This window comes from Sander lucioperca, chromosome 5 (assembly GCF_008315115.2).
Source record: "Sander lucioperca isolate FBNREF2018 chromosome 5, SLUC_FBN_1.2, whole genome shotgun sequence".
NCBI classification, from domain to species: Eukaryota; Metazoa; Chordata; class Actinopteri; order Perciformes; family Percidae; genus Sander; species Sander lucioperca.
Window position 1 is genome coordinate 10,194,279 of NC_050177.1, and position 16,415 is coordinate 10,210,693.

The following is a 16,415-nucleotide window of genomic DNA, read 5'->3' on the forward strand; positions in this document are numbered from 1 at the left end:
TGGGAAACATGGTCTTAATTTTGCAAAACAAGACTTCCCCACCCATGCAAGTGATTTGAATGGGTAGGGAATCTCATTTGCTGTGTGCGTCCTTAGTCAAAATAAAGGTAAACAAACACCCATCACCTGAAACACTGCTAGTGGAGAACAACGTTAGCTGATAAATGCTTTAGCCCTACTTGATGAGATTAAAGACACGGAGGTTAAGACACAGAGCTGTCATGCAGTGCCAACACGGAATCAGCAAGTCACATACGGGACAGGGTAGGGTTCAAGTAGGTGTCAACATATAACACAAATTTAGAAAGGCTGTCATTTACTTATTTAGAATTATTTATAGAATGAACTGCAGAGTAACTTTTTTATTTTGTCTTTATTATATTTTATTTATTCTTTTTAAATCATAGTTTAAATGTGTATTTTTTAATTTTGCCTACAACAACATCGTTGATCTTTCCCAGATGATACCGGAAAACCAGAGTTAAGCCCACAGAAACGTTAACCCATTAATCTCGCTTTGTGAGACAGGCCCCAGTTGTTATGGAAAGTTAGTTCAAATTTCCATTTTTTCTTAGCAATTTAGGGACTTCTTGTACACTGTGGCTTAACAGTTGCATTTCAATGTTTATTCTTGACCTCGGGAACATCGGCCAAACTGGGCAAACTCACTCTGCTAATGAAGACCATGGTATACTGTATGTCGGAAGCTCCAGACCTTGATAAAAGGCAGTTTCAGCTATCTGCCAGACTCAGACTGCTAAATTCTTATTGAATATTTTGACTCAATAGTTCTGCCATAATGTCAAAAGTCACAAACCTATGTAAAAGAAACAAGTGTCCAGTGTTGTTTACTCAGCCTACTGTAATTGTCCCTCACTAAGGAAAATTAGAAAAATTAAGTTATTTGGAATAAAAATGTCTTGTATCAGACATACAGTGCTCAGCATAACATTACATACCCATGCTAAAGTTGACTAAAAAGAGGAATAAAAATCATCTTTTGGAAATTAATCTTAATGCCTTAATTACAAAAAATTAGGAAAAATCCAACCTTAAAAGGACACCACTTTTCTTTGTGAGTGAATAATGTATAGTAAATAAATAAATGTTCTTCCTTAGAATACAGGGGGCATAAGTACACCCCTATGTTAAATTCCCATAGAGGCAGGCAGATTTTTATTTTTAAAGGCCAGTTATTTCATGGATCCAGGATACTATGCATCCTGATAAAGTTCCCTTGGCCTTTGGAATTAAAGTAGCCCCACATCATCACATACCCTTCACCATACCTAGAGATTGGCATGGGGTACTTTCCACAAAATCATCTCTCAATGCAAATCAAACCAGCTATTAGGCTAACTGAAATAAAACAATGGCAATATCTAGGTATGGTGAAGGGTATGTGATGATGTGGGGCTATTTTTATAATAAAAAAATCTGCCTGCCTCTGTGGGAATTTTAACATAGGGGTGTACTTACTTATGCCCTCTGTATTTTAAGGAAGAACATTTATTTATTCACGATACATTATTCATTGACAAAGAAAATTGGTGTCCTTAAAAGGTTGGATTTTTCCTCATTTTTTTAATTAAGGCATTAAGATCAATATCCAAAAGATGATTTTTTTATTCCTCTTTTTAGTCAACTTTAGCATGGGTGTATTCACTTATGCTGAGCACTGTATAATCCCACACAGACATGTAAGATCAATTAAAGGATCCCACCGTGTTGTAAAATGTCATGCTCATAATCCATTCACGTGTCCAGACACAGGTTACCTGGGCTGCCTTGAAGGCCAGGTGATTATCCAACAGCATTACACGGACAGACAGCGTAAGGGAAAAGAGGCAGTGGGTGGGGGTAGAGAAGAGGGGTAAATCAACAGAAATAGACAGGCCAATAGAAGAGCAGGGCTGATACAGGCTGGGTAAAGAAGAGAAATGAGGGAAGCCAGAAACAGAAACAGAGAGACAGAGAGAGGAAGACACCTAAAGATCTTATTGTCACAGAAGGATTCTCAGACTGCAAAAATGGGCCTGATAATTGTTAACAGAAAACCAACACAGTTTTTAATTTAACACGATTATTCTTATTTGAAGTCACTTTTTGTTTACCTGCTTAACTGTTGCGCTGGAACTGCTGAGGAAAACACAGGGCCGGAGGTGGGGCACCAGGAGAAAACGGGCTGCAGCCAGTTCGAGGAGGAAGCTTGAACGCAGGCTCCGAGGAGCGATGAAGACGGCCAGGCGGGCCAGCAATGTGGAGGTGCCCTCTTTCCTCCGTCAGCTGGTCAAAGAGACGGAGAAGATGGTCACCTTTTTCTTCAAAGGGGGGCCCAAGGAAACTGGGTCTGGGGAGGAGGACGATTTGGATGAGGACGACTTGATGCCGAGCCCGTACCTGGATCGTCCCATCTTGGAGAAGCATGTGTCAGAGGGGGGTTCTCAATTGGGGGTGAACTACGCTGTGGGGAGCATGCAGGGCTGGAGGGCTCAGATGGAGGATGCTCACACCTGCATGCCCCAGCTGAAAGGAGAGCTGACAGAGTGGGGATACTTTGCAGTTTATGATGGACATGCAGGCACCACAGTGGCACAGTACTGCTCTAAACACCTGCTGGAGCACATCCTAGCTACAGGTACAGAACAATTAGTGACTAATAGGATGAATCTAATTACTCAAGACGGTTCAAAATATCTTAGCATTAGTTGTTCGTTTGAGAGGGATACACTTTGTAATGACATCTAGCTCTTGTTCACACAGAGTTTAGATGCACTTACTGTAGTCATTTTACACCATTTGAAGTCGCCATTTAAATTAAAAACATACTGAATTTGCATTTCCAATAAATATGTTGGGTTACAAACAAGACTTCTACTCTATTGGATTCAAGATGAAGTAATATAATGATTAACTAATACATTTGCACAAACAAAAGTCCATGAAAGTAGCAGATTTAAAGCAGATTAAAAGCTTAAACGATTCGGGTTTAAGGGTGAGATTGCTTTGGGAATCGAATATGCCACAGTGCATATACAATACTGAAAGTTGATCAAATCCACATACAACATAATGTGCGCCAATTTTTGGATTTGGACAAGAATTCTGGATATTGTGGCATTTTTCTTTACAGCACCGAGCAAAGTGATAAAAAGGTTTGGGGATCAAAACTAAAAATGGAGCTATGACTTTCATTCAGATGTCAAGTTTGATACTTTTAGAGCTGTGAACTGGTTGGTTAGCCATATGAGAGAAAATTAACAATCGTTACATTAAAGGCTGTAATCTTCAGTCTGTATCTCTTGTTACTGCTGCCTATGATGGCCAGGGCACTCTTGAAAAAGACATTTTTCTTGAGTAAATAAAAGGTTCTAGCTTGAAACTGTATTCGCCATGTCATTGCACAATAGCACAAATGATGTCTTCTCTATGCCGTGGATCTGCAGTGTGTTGGCCTCAAACAACAAATAACAAGGCAGTGTCATTTCTTACAGGTGGGGTCAAAGCAAACGAGGACCCCGAGCAGGTGAAGGAGGGGATTCGCGAAGGCTTCCTGAACATTGATCGCCACATGCACAAACTGACTCGCCAGGACAACTGGGACCACAGTGGCTCCACTGCAGCAGCTGTCTTGACTTCGCCACGCTACATTTACTTTATCAACTGTGGGGACTCTCGAACCGTGCTCTGTCGTAACGGCCAGGTGGTCTTCTACACAGAGGACCACAAGCCATTCAACCCCAGAGAAAAGGAGCGCATCCAGAACGCTGGAGGCTCGGTGACCCTGCAGAGAGTCAACGGCTCGCTGGCCGTTTCCAGAGCACTAGGGGACTTTGACTTCAAGGAGGTGGACTGGAGGCCAGAGACGGAGCAGCTAGTGTCGCCGGAGCCAGAAGTGTATGAGCTGGAGAGGACACCTGAAGACGAGTTCCTAATTCTAGCATGTGACGGTGTGTGGGACGCCATTGGTAATGAGGAACTGTGTGCCTTTGTGCGCAGCCGTCTGCAGGTGTGCGATGACCTGAGAGACATTTGCAGCCAAGTGATCGACCTCTGTCTCTATAAGGTAAGACGTCAACACCACAGTATGCAGACAAGGTGCATGAAACAATAGGAAAATAAAAGGCTTTGATAAAAGATTCTGATACTGACAGATACATTTTAATCCGTGTGTGGTTAATGATTGAATGAGAAATAACCTTTCAGATTCAACTATTGCACCAGGAAGGAAGAATCACTGGAATGGCAAACAGACTGATATATTTTGCTAAAAATGAACGAAAAAAGTGAGTAAGAGGATAATGATTTGCCACTGGTACCTCAGTGGTTTTCGCGATCCATGACTAGGTTTAGGTATTGTTTGTAATTTTTCAATACAACTGCGGATTTGATACCAAAATATCTTTGCCAAAAGCACAATTTTACTTTGACATGTTTAAACATCGAGAGTGAAAGTTGACCCTGGGTATTTTACAAAACCCATTACGATTTGAAAATGGTTTATAAGATTTAATATTTTTAATATGTAATATAAGAAGCCAGTGTTCTCAAATGTTAAGCTTTGCCTGAATTTAAAAAGGGGCTGTACTCGATATTCAGAATAGAAAGTGGTCTGGGATTGCCTCCGCACGGCAGTTTCCCAACTTATCAAATACAGTCGTTTTGTCATGGCCCTCAGCGTCTGATACAGATGGACAAGGCACTAACATGCACGCGCGACCAGACCGGTTATCACAACAAAGAACAGAGAAGCTTGGATATACACAGAGGGAGTGTAACTTCATTCTCTGCTCAGGATGCCATTACTCCACTATATCTTATCTTACATAGCAAATAGTTGTTTACTGCTATATTAATGTTCTGAATATTGAGTACAGCTCCTTTTAAAATAAAATTGTTTCAAATTGGATAAAAACCAGGAGCTATCTAATCAAAGAAAAAATATGTGACGATCAATAAAACAAAGGCATTGAGGTTCAATACTCAGCCCCAACTATAACACAGGTGGTGGCACAGTGAATGAAGACATTTAGGTCTCAAACTTCCATGTGAATTATGTGTTCTGTGTCAATCTGCTCTAGAACCTATACTGTATATCCTGAATTGATTAAAAAAAATCCCTATGACTATTTTGTGGACATACTGAAAAAAATGTATCCAAAATGTTTAAGTTATGTTTCCACAAAGTGCCTAATTTAGAGTTAGTCAGAGCAGCCATTCCAGATTATTGGGTACAATTTAGATTTTTAAGTATGGGTGTTATCCCTCTCATATGTGTTTACTAAAAGCACAGATTAGACTGCAAAATATAACTGAAAAGAATTATCTATTAATTACCCAACACTTGTCTACATGCGCAGTAGTAGTACCCATTTGGTCTTACCTCAGCAGAACTCCTCCAAATTGGATATTTCATTGGATTTTTCTGTGACGCACAGTGTTTTATGAATGGGAAACGTTTACATTAATGTGGGGCGTTGAAGGCAGGGGTACCCTGAGGGCAGAGTCTTTGTGGGAGACTGTGAGGTTGTTATGTAAGTAGCCTTTTCCTGCAGCTCTTTTGTAATCCTTGTTAGTTACTGCACGACTGATGAGCCCTGAGCACGCCCTATAAATAGCTGTATTACGGAATCCTGAGACACGGGATAGGAGGGAAGAAATGCTACACATGGCTCGGATTAGGACTGACGGGAGCTCAGTGTTACTGCTCAATACACACCGGCTCAGAGGCTTTATCCTGGCCGGGATGGGCTGCTATTTATTTCACCTAAAAAAGGCTTACTGTACCTGCTGAAAGACTGCATGTTCCAGTACACACTGAGCCTCACTCATCGCATCTCTGATGTCGTAACAAACTGGCCGATGGTTATAAAACTGCATTGACTTCCTGGCATAGTGAGTTTGTAGTAGTTTGGCATTTCTGTCATTTTTGTTACTTATCGGCTGACATATACACTGATAAGATATACCTGCAATAAGCTAATATCGGCCGAAATAGCATCCCACCACACAGTTGCATTTTTCAAAAGCCTATTGTGTTTGCAAATCAGCAAAATCATCACCATCCTCTATACCTTAACTGTGATATAGGAGGAGATTGATATCTTCCAAACCAAAATATATATCGCCATCCAACCTGACGCAGACATCAGTCCCCTGCTATTACTGTACACCTATCAACAGGTGTATTTCAAGTGATTTCAAGTGGTGGAAAGCTGTACTGCATTCACACTTTTGCAGAAGCATTATCAGTCAAATTTACTTTAAGTATCAAAAGTAAAAATAGTCATTATGCAAACAGAAGGCTACATGCTAGATTATTATATATTATATTATTGGGTTATAATCGCCTATTTAACTTAGGAGCAGCATTTTAATGTAACACTTAGTTGCGTTGGAGCTAATCTTAACTATGTATATTTTAGACATGCACAGTTAGACATAATGCATAACAAAGCCAAATGTGCAATGTATATGCCTCATTATAAGGTTTTGAAAATCTCAATATGCAGACTAACTCGTAATTATCAGTAACAACAGCAGTCACAAACCTCAAAATGTAGATGCACTTAGTTACCTTCCACCAGTGTCTAGTTCATTTCAACTTGAATTTAAACTGCAGCCTTCTCTGATATTTCTGTCTCCCTCTGCAGGGCAGCTTGGATAACATGAGCATCATCATCATCTGCTTCCCCGGCGCCCCCCAGGTGTCACAAGAGTCACTGCAGCAGGAGGCAGCGCTGGAGCAACAGATTGATATGAAAGTGGAAGGTGATTTGTCACTCCAAACCCCCACAGTAAAGCACTTTAAACTACTGTTAGCTCCCTGGTTTATAACCATATTGTTTTGACTACCGCCCTTCACAGAAATTATCCAGATGATTAGGTCCAGAGATGAGGACCCTGACCTTGTATACGTGATCAAATTCCTGGCTGCAGAAGAGATACCAGGGCTCCCACCAGGAGGAGGCATCACCAGCAAGTGAGTCTGAGCAAAGAAAACCATCAAAACACATGAAGATCTTTTGGGAATCAAAACTGAAATCCTTTTGACATAAAACCACTGTTTCTCTCTTTGCAGGCGAGACTGTATCATCTCTTCATATCAGAAACACATCATGACTCTCAGATCTCAGGAGGCTATGGTAAAGCAATAGAAATTATTTTATGTCTATGGGTAAGACATATGAGTCACATTACATTTGGAGGCCATAAGATGAAGGCACTTAAAACAATCTCAGCCATTATCTCACTCTTTTAAGGCTGCACCAAGTGATTTTCACTACCGATTTCGTTGATTACTTTTTCAATTAATTGTTTAATCATTTGGTCTCTAAGAAATCAAGTAGCAAAAAAAAAATCTCTTTTACAATGTCCTTAAGCCCGAGGTGATGTCATTAACAGTCCATACCACGATGATATTCAATTCAGTGTAATTAATCTAATTATTGCAGAAATAATTAATCAATTAATTGATAATGAAAATAACTATTAGGAATATTGATAATAATGGCAAAAACTAAAGAAGATTTAAGGGAGAGAATTTCTCTTGAAATAAACTAAACCAAAAGTCGTGACCTTTGATTTTGAAAATCAATATTCAGTGTTGGTAACATTATTGTCCTGTGACATTTCAGGACACCGAAGGGTCAGAGGAGGACTCAAACTAAAAAAAGCTGTTACCATGGAAACAGAATCATCACCAGCTTCACCGTCTCCATGGAGAGCATCTTAAATGAGAGACTTTACATTTTCAGATGAGCACTGAACTAACGATGATTGTGTAATATATTTTCTTTGTGCATTTGCTTTCTGGCAAATTAAAGTACATTTGAAATCAAATACCCACTGTGTTGTTTTTTTTTTTATTTTGGCACTATATTTTCTAAAATTATTTGTTATTGACAGAAGTATTTCATGATATGTACCCATTCAGTGGCTCCACACGTGGGCTACATGTGTATCAGAGGCTCTCGTGAGGGAACACAGTATCTCTCAGTAAATAATTAGTTTGCACAATGCTGTCAGGGAGCAAGGGTGACATGGATAGCAATTACTTGTTGTAGCATGAACGTAAACATGTGCCATAAGAGAAGAAAGCCAGAGGGAGAGACACAAAAGGAGAAAGAACGCAAGAGAGAGGGGGGGGAGGGGGGGGAAGAGATGTTCCCAGGAATTAGCACACATACGTCATGAAACATGGACCCCTATGGCTCTTTAGAGAGGATGTGTGACTTCTCTTGCACTAAACAGATTAGTACAGAACACACAAATAGCATAGTCTGTTCCATTAATATACATTTAAAGTTATAGATGGATACAATAAAATGATAAAGTTAATTTGTTTATGCTGTGAGCAGTATTTTTGATATTTGTTTCATTTTACAATATTATGTCTGTCACATTTATCACACTTATTTGAACATACTAATATTTGTTGAGATTTACAGTAGTTTAGGACTCCATCTATTTGATTAACAATTTATCTGTTGAGTCATTTCTAACTAAAACAGTTGTGTCTATAAAATGTCAGAAAATAGTAGTAAAATGGCCAAAGGCCCAATGTGATGTCTTCAAAATGTTCGCTTTGTCCAACCAACAGTCCAATCTACAACTATGTTTAGTTATTAGACCATACAAGAGAAATAAATGCAAATTTTCAAATTTGAGAAGGCTGGAACCAGCAAATGTTTGACGTGTTTTGCTTGAAAAGTTACTCACATGATTAAATCAGTTATCAAAATAATTGCCCATTACTTTTCTATCAAAAATTTCAACTATTATTCAGTTGATTTCTTTACCTACACACACAAAACATTAATGTAATACCAGATTAAAGTTTAGATCTCTCATTGTATGGCAATGTGCTGAAATTCAGAGGCGGGCATTGAATTTACAATCCTGCATTTCATTCAAACCCAAATAAAAGTGTGTGGGACATTCAGCACACAGACTGAAAACTATACAGGAGATAAATAAAACACATCACAATTCCATCTATCTACAGTATCAAAAATAAAAGCAAGTCAAAACTACCACATGAGGGACTTCAGGGGGCATTTTCTTTTGGCAGTCATGTGTTCTTCAGAATGTGTTGCGAGGGTGTGGTGAGGCTCAGCACCTCTGTATTACTTGACTGAGCAGAGTACTTATTGGACAGAGAGTCCTTTTCACCTCCTCACTCCTGACACGAGAGATCACTCAAATATTCAACTCAGGACGGCACTGTTAAGCTGGGAACACTTGTGGACAAAGACAAAGAGGAAGAAGAGGTGGAAAAGAAGAAAAGGACCTGAAACCTCAGACAGACAATGTGAGTAAGGACTGCGTTGTTGTTGTGTTTCAGTGGCATTTTAATAAGCAACATGGGGACAAAGTGGTTGGTGTTGCCTCACAGCAGGATGATACTGGGTTAGAACCTGACCTGGTTGGCTGAAGCCTTTCAATGGTCCAAAGACATACTATGTGAACTAAGCAGCTGTTTACGCCATACAGCAGCGAGTACATCATAATGGCCACCAGAGGGCCCCTAAACCAGCAACTATTGTCAGCTAAAGCTTGTTTCTGCAAAATGTCACCATTCCATAGGAACTAACAGAAATGTCAATTCATTTTTGTCATTTATTATCTTTTAAATAGTCTCAATCCAGAATTTAATTTGACAAAAATAGCTGCATTCTACAGTACACAGAGGTTACAAACAGAGAAGAAGAAAGTACAGTGTCATAAAAGGTCAGGTAAGGGGTTCATTTGTTGTCTTTATATAATCTTTTCATTTTATGTGTGGATCTGCTTTGTGACACAAAACTGCTTGGGTTGGCTCACGTAGTACTTAGAATTATCAATGTGATAGGCATGCAATATGAATTATTGGGAAACAAAATCAACATTCCTTTAAAATGTTTATGACGATCTTTGAGGCGAGAAATGGGCAACGCAGTAACATAATCTTGATTCATATTTGATCGGCGCTGATTGGTTGTTTTCGTTCTGGCATTAGGAGCACCAGGAAGAGGCAGAGGAACGTGACGTTTTTCCCAGATTGTCGGATTCGTGTACTGTAAGGATATAGTGACAGTTTGAGCAAATATGATAAAAGTATATCTTTTATGAAAATCAACTGTAGTATTAAATGGATGTCTTTCGAAGTTACAATCCAAGCAATGCTTGCTCTTGGTGGAATTACTGGAACTGTTGGGTCTTTGTAAATGATAGTGTGGTCTAGAATCTGTAAAGTGTCTTGAGATAACTCTTGTTATGAATTGATACTATAAATAAAATTGAATTGAAGTGAATTTTACTGGTCAATCAGATGCCAGTCAAATAGGTTATAATTATTATAACCTATTTATGTCAGTGATGGCTTGTGTGTCACCTGACCTGTAGCATGTTGTCTTCCCTTCAACCTTGAAAAAAACTTTTTTTTCTGACATTTGTGACGTCTTTTTTTTCACAATTTGTTTTTGCTTTTTCTTCTACACATTTTCAGCCCTTATTTCTACGTCCAATATTTTCTGATATAAAACTAAAATTTAGAACGGGCCAATGTGACCCGAAGACAACAAGGGTTAATTTCATTCATTTAAACACCTGTGTGAGACAGGTAGTAGCAGGGGGAAGTTGGCTGTAGGTCCTGGCAGAGCTGCATGCTTTGTGTGTGCGCGTAGTGTGGAAACGTTACATCCTGCAGCACCTGTGTTAGTCCCTTCGTGGTTCACATGGAGCAAAGTGATAAAGAGGCCGCTGATGAGGTATGGAATGGATAAACCAAACATATAGAATCCAAACAACTTAAGCCCAGCACCAGTTGGCCAACTCTTGCCTGCTACAACACGAGTGTCTGCATGCTTATTCACACTGAAATTAAACCACCAAATCTAACTATATGTCACCTACTTGCAGCCGGGCAGGATGCCTCTGAACGCAGGAGACGCCGGGTACGGCAGCGTGGCAGGCTCCAGGCTGTCGGGCAGGGTGGGCGACGCAGAGTCGGCCACCCTGCTCATCCCGGAGACTGAACCGGAGCCTTTCCAGCAGTGGCGGCCCATGACCAAGGACGAGCTGCAGGTCGCCGCGGGGGGTCCGGGGTGGAGGAAGGTGCGTTGTTACCTGTTGCTGCTGTTCTGGCTGGCGTGGATGGCCATGCTCGCCACCTCCATCGCCATCGTAATGATGAGCCCCCGGCCGGTTGCTACGTCGCTCAAGTGGTGGCAGAAGTCTCTGTTCTACCAGCTGCAGGCCGAGGGGTCAGGGGGCATCAATGGTGAGGAAACCCCGGTATCAAAATCAAAAAGAACAACAATTTTGACTACCTGTCTCCTTGTGGCCACTTAAGGTTTTCCTTTTCAAACATTTTTGCAAATCAAAAGAAAAACGTCATAGTGCTGCTTAGAGTTTTTATAGTGACCTTTTAATGAGCCTTGGTGTAGTTTCAGGGGCCGGATTAATCTGTTTGGGGGGCCTTAGAGCAAAGACATGAACTGCTGGGCCCTTATTAATCTCCAGTTATTCCCACCCTCTGTGCAATGCATTCAGTATTTCTCTGCAATAATAGCTTACAAACTGGTCCCATATTTGCTGTGTGGTATTTTAAATAAAATACATTAAGAATGTACAAAACAAACAAAATAATAGCCTACAGGTTCTTAAAGTGAATCTTGACACAGGGCCACTCTTAAAGACATAATTTCAAGATTCATGTAAAGAAGCAGAACCCACTTTAAGGTCCTCATCATGTTGGTTGATACTGTGGATTTAGTGGTGCAAAATCCCTTAAAATATATTAAATTGGCACAAAACAGTTGACATAACGGTGAACTTGAAGCTGTCCTGGTCCCAGAGAAGTTTGCTTTTTTTGCTTGGTTAGTAACGTAGTCTTGCTCAGAGATCGTTAAATGGTGGAGATCCAGTTTCTTCCAGCTGCCTGATATTTATCAGAGTTATGTTCACAATGTATTCGAAAATTCAATCTGACCGCAATACTAAGGCTCTTGGATTGCTGAGAATACCCATCTGAGCCCAACGTTTGTCATACTTCCAAGAGTTGCAGATAACATTTTCCTCAGGGCAGAAAACTACACATAGGCTACTGCATGCTGCATTCTGCATGCTTCTTGCATTTTACTTAGAAAAGAGATTAAGAGAGCACTGGTATTTTATTGCTTTGACAATATTAGAGTTTTTGATCCTTCACAGGAAAGTTGAATAACTAACATATGTACAGTTGTGAAGTGCAGATAAGTCTCCTTAAAAACTACATACTACTACATTATATATGATCTGCATCTGTCACATGAAGAACAAAACATAGAAAAGCTCTAAATACTTTATAAACATGGTAACTACAAAATGTAAAATGTACTACAAATGTAAAAAATAACTCCGTCTAATGTTTAATCTCTGAAGCGCTGTGTGAGCAGCTTCCCTACCTCAGGTCCCTGGGTATAGGAGCTCTCATCCTGGAGGGTCTGTTTGATAAGAAGGCTTCTCCTTTAAACCTCAATGCGACTGGTGAAAGGTTCGGGACTCTGCCTCAGATCCTACATGTGCTCACAGAGAGCAACAGAGCAGGTGAGTGAAGGACTTCCTTTTTTCTCAAACAGCCTGCATAGGCAGACTTAATGAGCTTTTTTTTTTTTTTTTTTTTATTGGACCTGCAGATCTCAAAGTGGTGTTAAACGTCTGTGAGGTGGATCTGTTGGGAGCTCAGGGTGTAGCAGGAGACCCAGACGAGACATCAAACCTCACAGCACATGTAAAACCTGCTCTCTGGTCATGCTACTTAAACATGTTAAGTTCTCTGTGATGCTGGATTTCTTAAAACATGATATATTTATATATTTTTCCACAGCATGCACTCCGGTTCTGGTTGGAGCAGGGTGTGGCAGGCTTTGCAATCTGTGACACAGATGCAGCGTATTCGGAAAAGGTAAAATGATGTCCACACACAAGTTTTGTTTTCTAACAAGAAGTTTTTCCACACACTCTTACATCCAATAAAATATATTTAACATTTCAGACTCTCCTGGAGTGGAAAGGTGTCTTTAAAGAATTCAGCAGTGAGGATGAGGAAAGGTATCATTATACAGTGGATAGAGGTTTTAGTTTTTTTCATTATGAAATGAAGCTTAATAAGTGTGCCTGTGTGTGTGTGTGTGTGTGTGTGTGTGTGTGTGTGTGTGTGTGTGTGTGTGTGTGTGTGTGTGTGTGTGTGTGTGTGTGTGTGTGTGTGTGTGTGTGTGTGTGTGTGTGTGTGTGTGTGTGTGTCTCTTTAGGATTGTGGTGGTAAAACAAACGGGAGACGTTCTGCTTCCTCTGAAGAACTCCAGCCAACGCAATGTTACGCTGGTGGATGTGGTCATGAGGTCAATTCTGCCAACTTCACAACACCTCTTGTCTCCTGAGGAAGTCGCTGACGCCATAGAGACACACCTGCAAACAAGAGAAGAAGACATATGGCCCAGCTGGACAGTAAGACGCATGCATGTGCAATCAATGACCAAGAGAGTTACCGATTTTAATTTTCTGCTGATTGATTAATCGTTTCTGCATTGACTGAATGACATAAATAATGTACTATGTCACTTTAAAGCCCTTTGGTGCAGAGAGGTTGTTATTGTACAACTGCAATGTGTTTCTGCAGGTTGGAGGTAACGCATCCCATGACTTGAAGAAATTACTCCTAGTGTTAATGATGACACTGCCAGGATCACCTGCAGTCCAGTATGACGAAGACCTCGACCCAAGACAGGTGGGGAGACTTTTGAGTCCATAAATGATGCATTTTTCAAAGTTCACATTACCAAATGAAACGTTTCTGTCTCACAGAATGTGTCTCTGAAAGTCGGCTCGTCACATGAAGACGCGAACGAACCGTCAGACACCCATACAGTGAGTAATAGATCCAGATTTCCCTCCTAGAAAGTGTATCCTGAGTACATTTAAGTCATGTAAAGCTGAAATTAAGACACAAAGCATTAGTTGTGTCGTAATGTTTAAATCTTGACACCATCCCTCCCTCAGGAACAGGAGAAAAAGCAAGCTGTTGCTCTCTTCACCACCCTCAGTCACTCCAGAGCAAGAGAAGAAGCTCTTCTGTTTGGCAGCTTCACTTTCCTCCCCTTCAATACTTCCAACTCCTCCTCCTCTTCCTCCAACTCCACTCTTCCCTCTCCTTCATCTCCCCCAATCCTGGCCTTCTTGCGCTCCTGGGGTTGTGTCCAATTCCTCGTTCTGCTCAACGTCGGGCCTGAGGTTCACTCCCTGGATCCCGCCTGGGCCCCGAGCCTGCCCAAAGCTGGAGTGTTCGTGACCAACACGAGAATGGACCGTTTGGGGTCGACAACTCTGGACACGCTGGAAGTGCGGCCCCACGAAGCCATTGTCATCAAACTGTTTGAAACAGGAAGCTACTCATAGAGCTTCTGGAGTCAGTTACGTGGAGATTTCTGGGATTTGAATTTTCCTTCTCAAAATGACAAATGTCTGACACAATTGTGTTTTTAAAGGTGTGATGGGTATGTGCTCAGAGGTCACTAAAAATAAAAATGATCGGTGAATGCACGGGGCATGTATTTACAGTAACATACCTTTTTTAAGTTATAAATCGTGTAAAGATGAGCTGAGAACCAGTTGAAATTGCTGAAGCAGAGTTAACCTTTTCTCTGATTTACACGCATGCATAGAATGAAAAGGGCACATAAGCAAGTTGGGATTAAAATCACTTGCTGCGTCATTTTTCTTGTATTTCGGGTTCCTGGCAGCTTTAGACTTGGTTGAAATGATAAGTGACTTAGCTGTGTTTGTGCTGGGGGGGGGGGGGAAGGATGCTGTGCATGTGAGTCAAGAACAGTTAAAGACTAAACTCAATGCGTAGACAGTCTGAACTCAAGGTTAAGTATTCCACCCATGATTTAAAGCAGACATTTTTTTTTTTTTTTTTTTTTTTTACGTCAAAGAAACTTTTTGAAATTTCATGGTTAAGTTCTAAGAAGTAATTCTTCCGAACATGTGGCTTTTGTAATGAAGAAATCCCGCTGCATCAGTATCAAATAAACCACTTTGGGAACCACATCCCACTGTAATTACTCTTGTATGTGAATTATTCTCTCAAACCCCACGGGTGATCTTTTTGTTGCACAACTCAAAACTGGGAAGCAAACTTGCACGGTTTGCAACTACAAGGATTTACATCATATTAAGTTAACCCTTTTTGACACTGACAAGTGGTTGCCTGAGGAGAAACTATAGCTGCATCTCATGTCTCTTATTTGATCGCTCCTTGACTCCTCAGTTCTCGGGTGAACCGGAAGTTGTGCTGTCCCTCCTCGGTGAAGACTGTCTCAAAGCTCTTATTTCATGTGACGCTTCAGAGTAAAGGACGTACCATCCCTCTAAAGCACATTTGCTTGTTTCCTCTCCTCCGATGATGAGGAAGGGAGGCAAGTGGAGGAGTCGAGGAGGCAATTTAAGCACCTAGTGACTTGCAAATGCACATTCAGTTTAAGAAGTGTACACTAGTTCACCACATAGTGGCGCTACAGTACCAGCCACAGCTCTGCTGCTCTTTTTACTATACATTTTACATGAGACTTTGAGTTCAATGTTTTACATCATCATGAAAGAATAATACATAAAAATGAGACTGTTTACATAATACGCTGTTATCATTCAGCTCTTGCATTATTGTTGCATTTCATTTTTTATTTAAAAGAGCCCTCCTTATTTCCCACATAAACCAGCAGTTTTGAATGTAAATATGTATTAACACTTTCTATTACTCTGAATCACGTCTGTGAACACGTCACATTTTAGAAATTTACGCCCTTTCACTTCTGAAGAACCTCAAATAAATGATGTATCATTTTACAGTTCTGTGCTGTCAAAACCACATTGGATTTCAAAACCACCAGTCTGCTTTCCTCAGGCTACATCATGACTAGCCACAACAGTTTACCTACAATAACAACAACTTGCAGGCAATAACCTTTAAAATGTCATGCTTCATTTTCTCCGTAATAGTGAACATAAAAATAAAAACACAGTGCAACCGGAATCGGAATGTCACAATAACATTTATGGGGAAAATGTAATTTCCAAAGTTAACAATCAATTACTGTACTGGAGCATATTATGGTTGTCATGTAACTTAATTTCACTTCCAAATGGCTACAGTCTCAAACAGAGCACTGCATGTCAAATAAAATGTTACCCAGTAGTCAAGATTGATGTTAGGGGTTTTAACAAGACAAAAATAAATGATTGTCTAAACATAAACAAAATCATCTTCTGTTTATCTCGTCACTTCTCTCATTTCATATCCTGTAAATGTACACTCAGGTCTAATGACACTCAAGAACTATACATGGGCTGAGAGCAGTGTTTGTTTTTAATACGTATGACTGATACGTATGAAA

At 40.3% G+C, this 16,415-nt stretch overlaps 2 protein-coding genes across 2 annotated transcripts; both read left to right on the plus strand.

Moving 5' to 3' along the window:
* The first annotated feature begins 1,898 nt into the window (after positions 1–1,898).
* Positions 1,899–7,842, plus strand: ppm1na (protein phosphatase, Mg2+/Mn2+ dependent, 1Na (putative)). The gene is made up of 6 exons (XM_031296693.2): positions 1,899–2,638; positions 3,495–4,066; positions 6,654–6,771; positions 6,868–6,982; positions 7,082–7,145; positions 7,638–7,842. Exons 1-6 carry the CDS (start codon positions 2,233–2,235, stop codon positions 7,668–7,670), a joined length of 1,308 nt encoding a protein of 435 aa, XP_031152553.1. The 5' UTR covers positions 1,899–2,232; the 3' UTR covers positions 7,671–7,842.
* A 2,876-nt stretch (positions 7,843–10,718) lies between these two features.
* LOC116047730 (4F2 cell-surface antigen heavy chain) lies at positions 10,719–14,719 on the plus strand. The gene is made up of 10 exons (XM_031296689.2): positions 10,719–10,751; positions 10,903–11,263; positions 12,406–12,570; positions 12,660–12,754; positions 12,851–12,928; positions 13,019–13,074; positions 13,275–13,470; positions 13,643–13,750; positions 13,828–13,890; positions 14,023–14,719. The coding sequence occupies exons 1-10, from the start codon at positions 10,719–10,721 to the stop codon at positions 14,416–14,418; spliced, it is 1,551 nt and encodes a 516-aa protein (XP_031152549.1). The 3' UTR covers positions 14,419–14,719.
* Positions 14,720–16,415: the final 1,696 nt, after the last annotated feature.

Bases quoted from the DNA above. Each gene is read 5' to 3' on its own strand.
- ppm1na (XM_031296693.2), top strand. From the start codon at position 2,233: ATGAAGACGGCCAGGCGGGCCAGCAATGTGGAGGTGCCCTCTTTCCTC. The intron at 4,067-6,653 runs GTAAGACGTCAA...CTCCCTCTGCAG, and splicing joins TCGACCTCTGTCTCTATAAG to GGCAGCTTGGATAACATGAG. The intron at 6,983-7,081 runs GTGAGTCTGAGC...CTCTCTTTGCAG, and splicing joins GGAGGAGGCATCACCAGCAA to GCGAGACTGTATCATCTCTT.
- LOC116047730 (XM_031296689.2), top strand. From the start codon at position 10,719: ATGGAGCAAAGTGATAAAGAGGCCGCTGATGAG. The intron at 12,929-13,018 runs GTAAAATGATGT...TTAACATTTCAG, and splicing joins ATGCAGCGTATTCGGAAAAG to ACTCTCCTGGAGTGGAAAGG. The intron at 13,891-14,022 runs GTGAGTAATAGA...TCCCTCCCTCAG, and splicing joins AACCGTCAGACACCCATACA to GAACAGGAGAAAAAGCAAGC.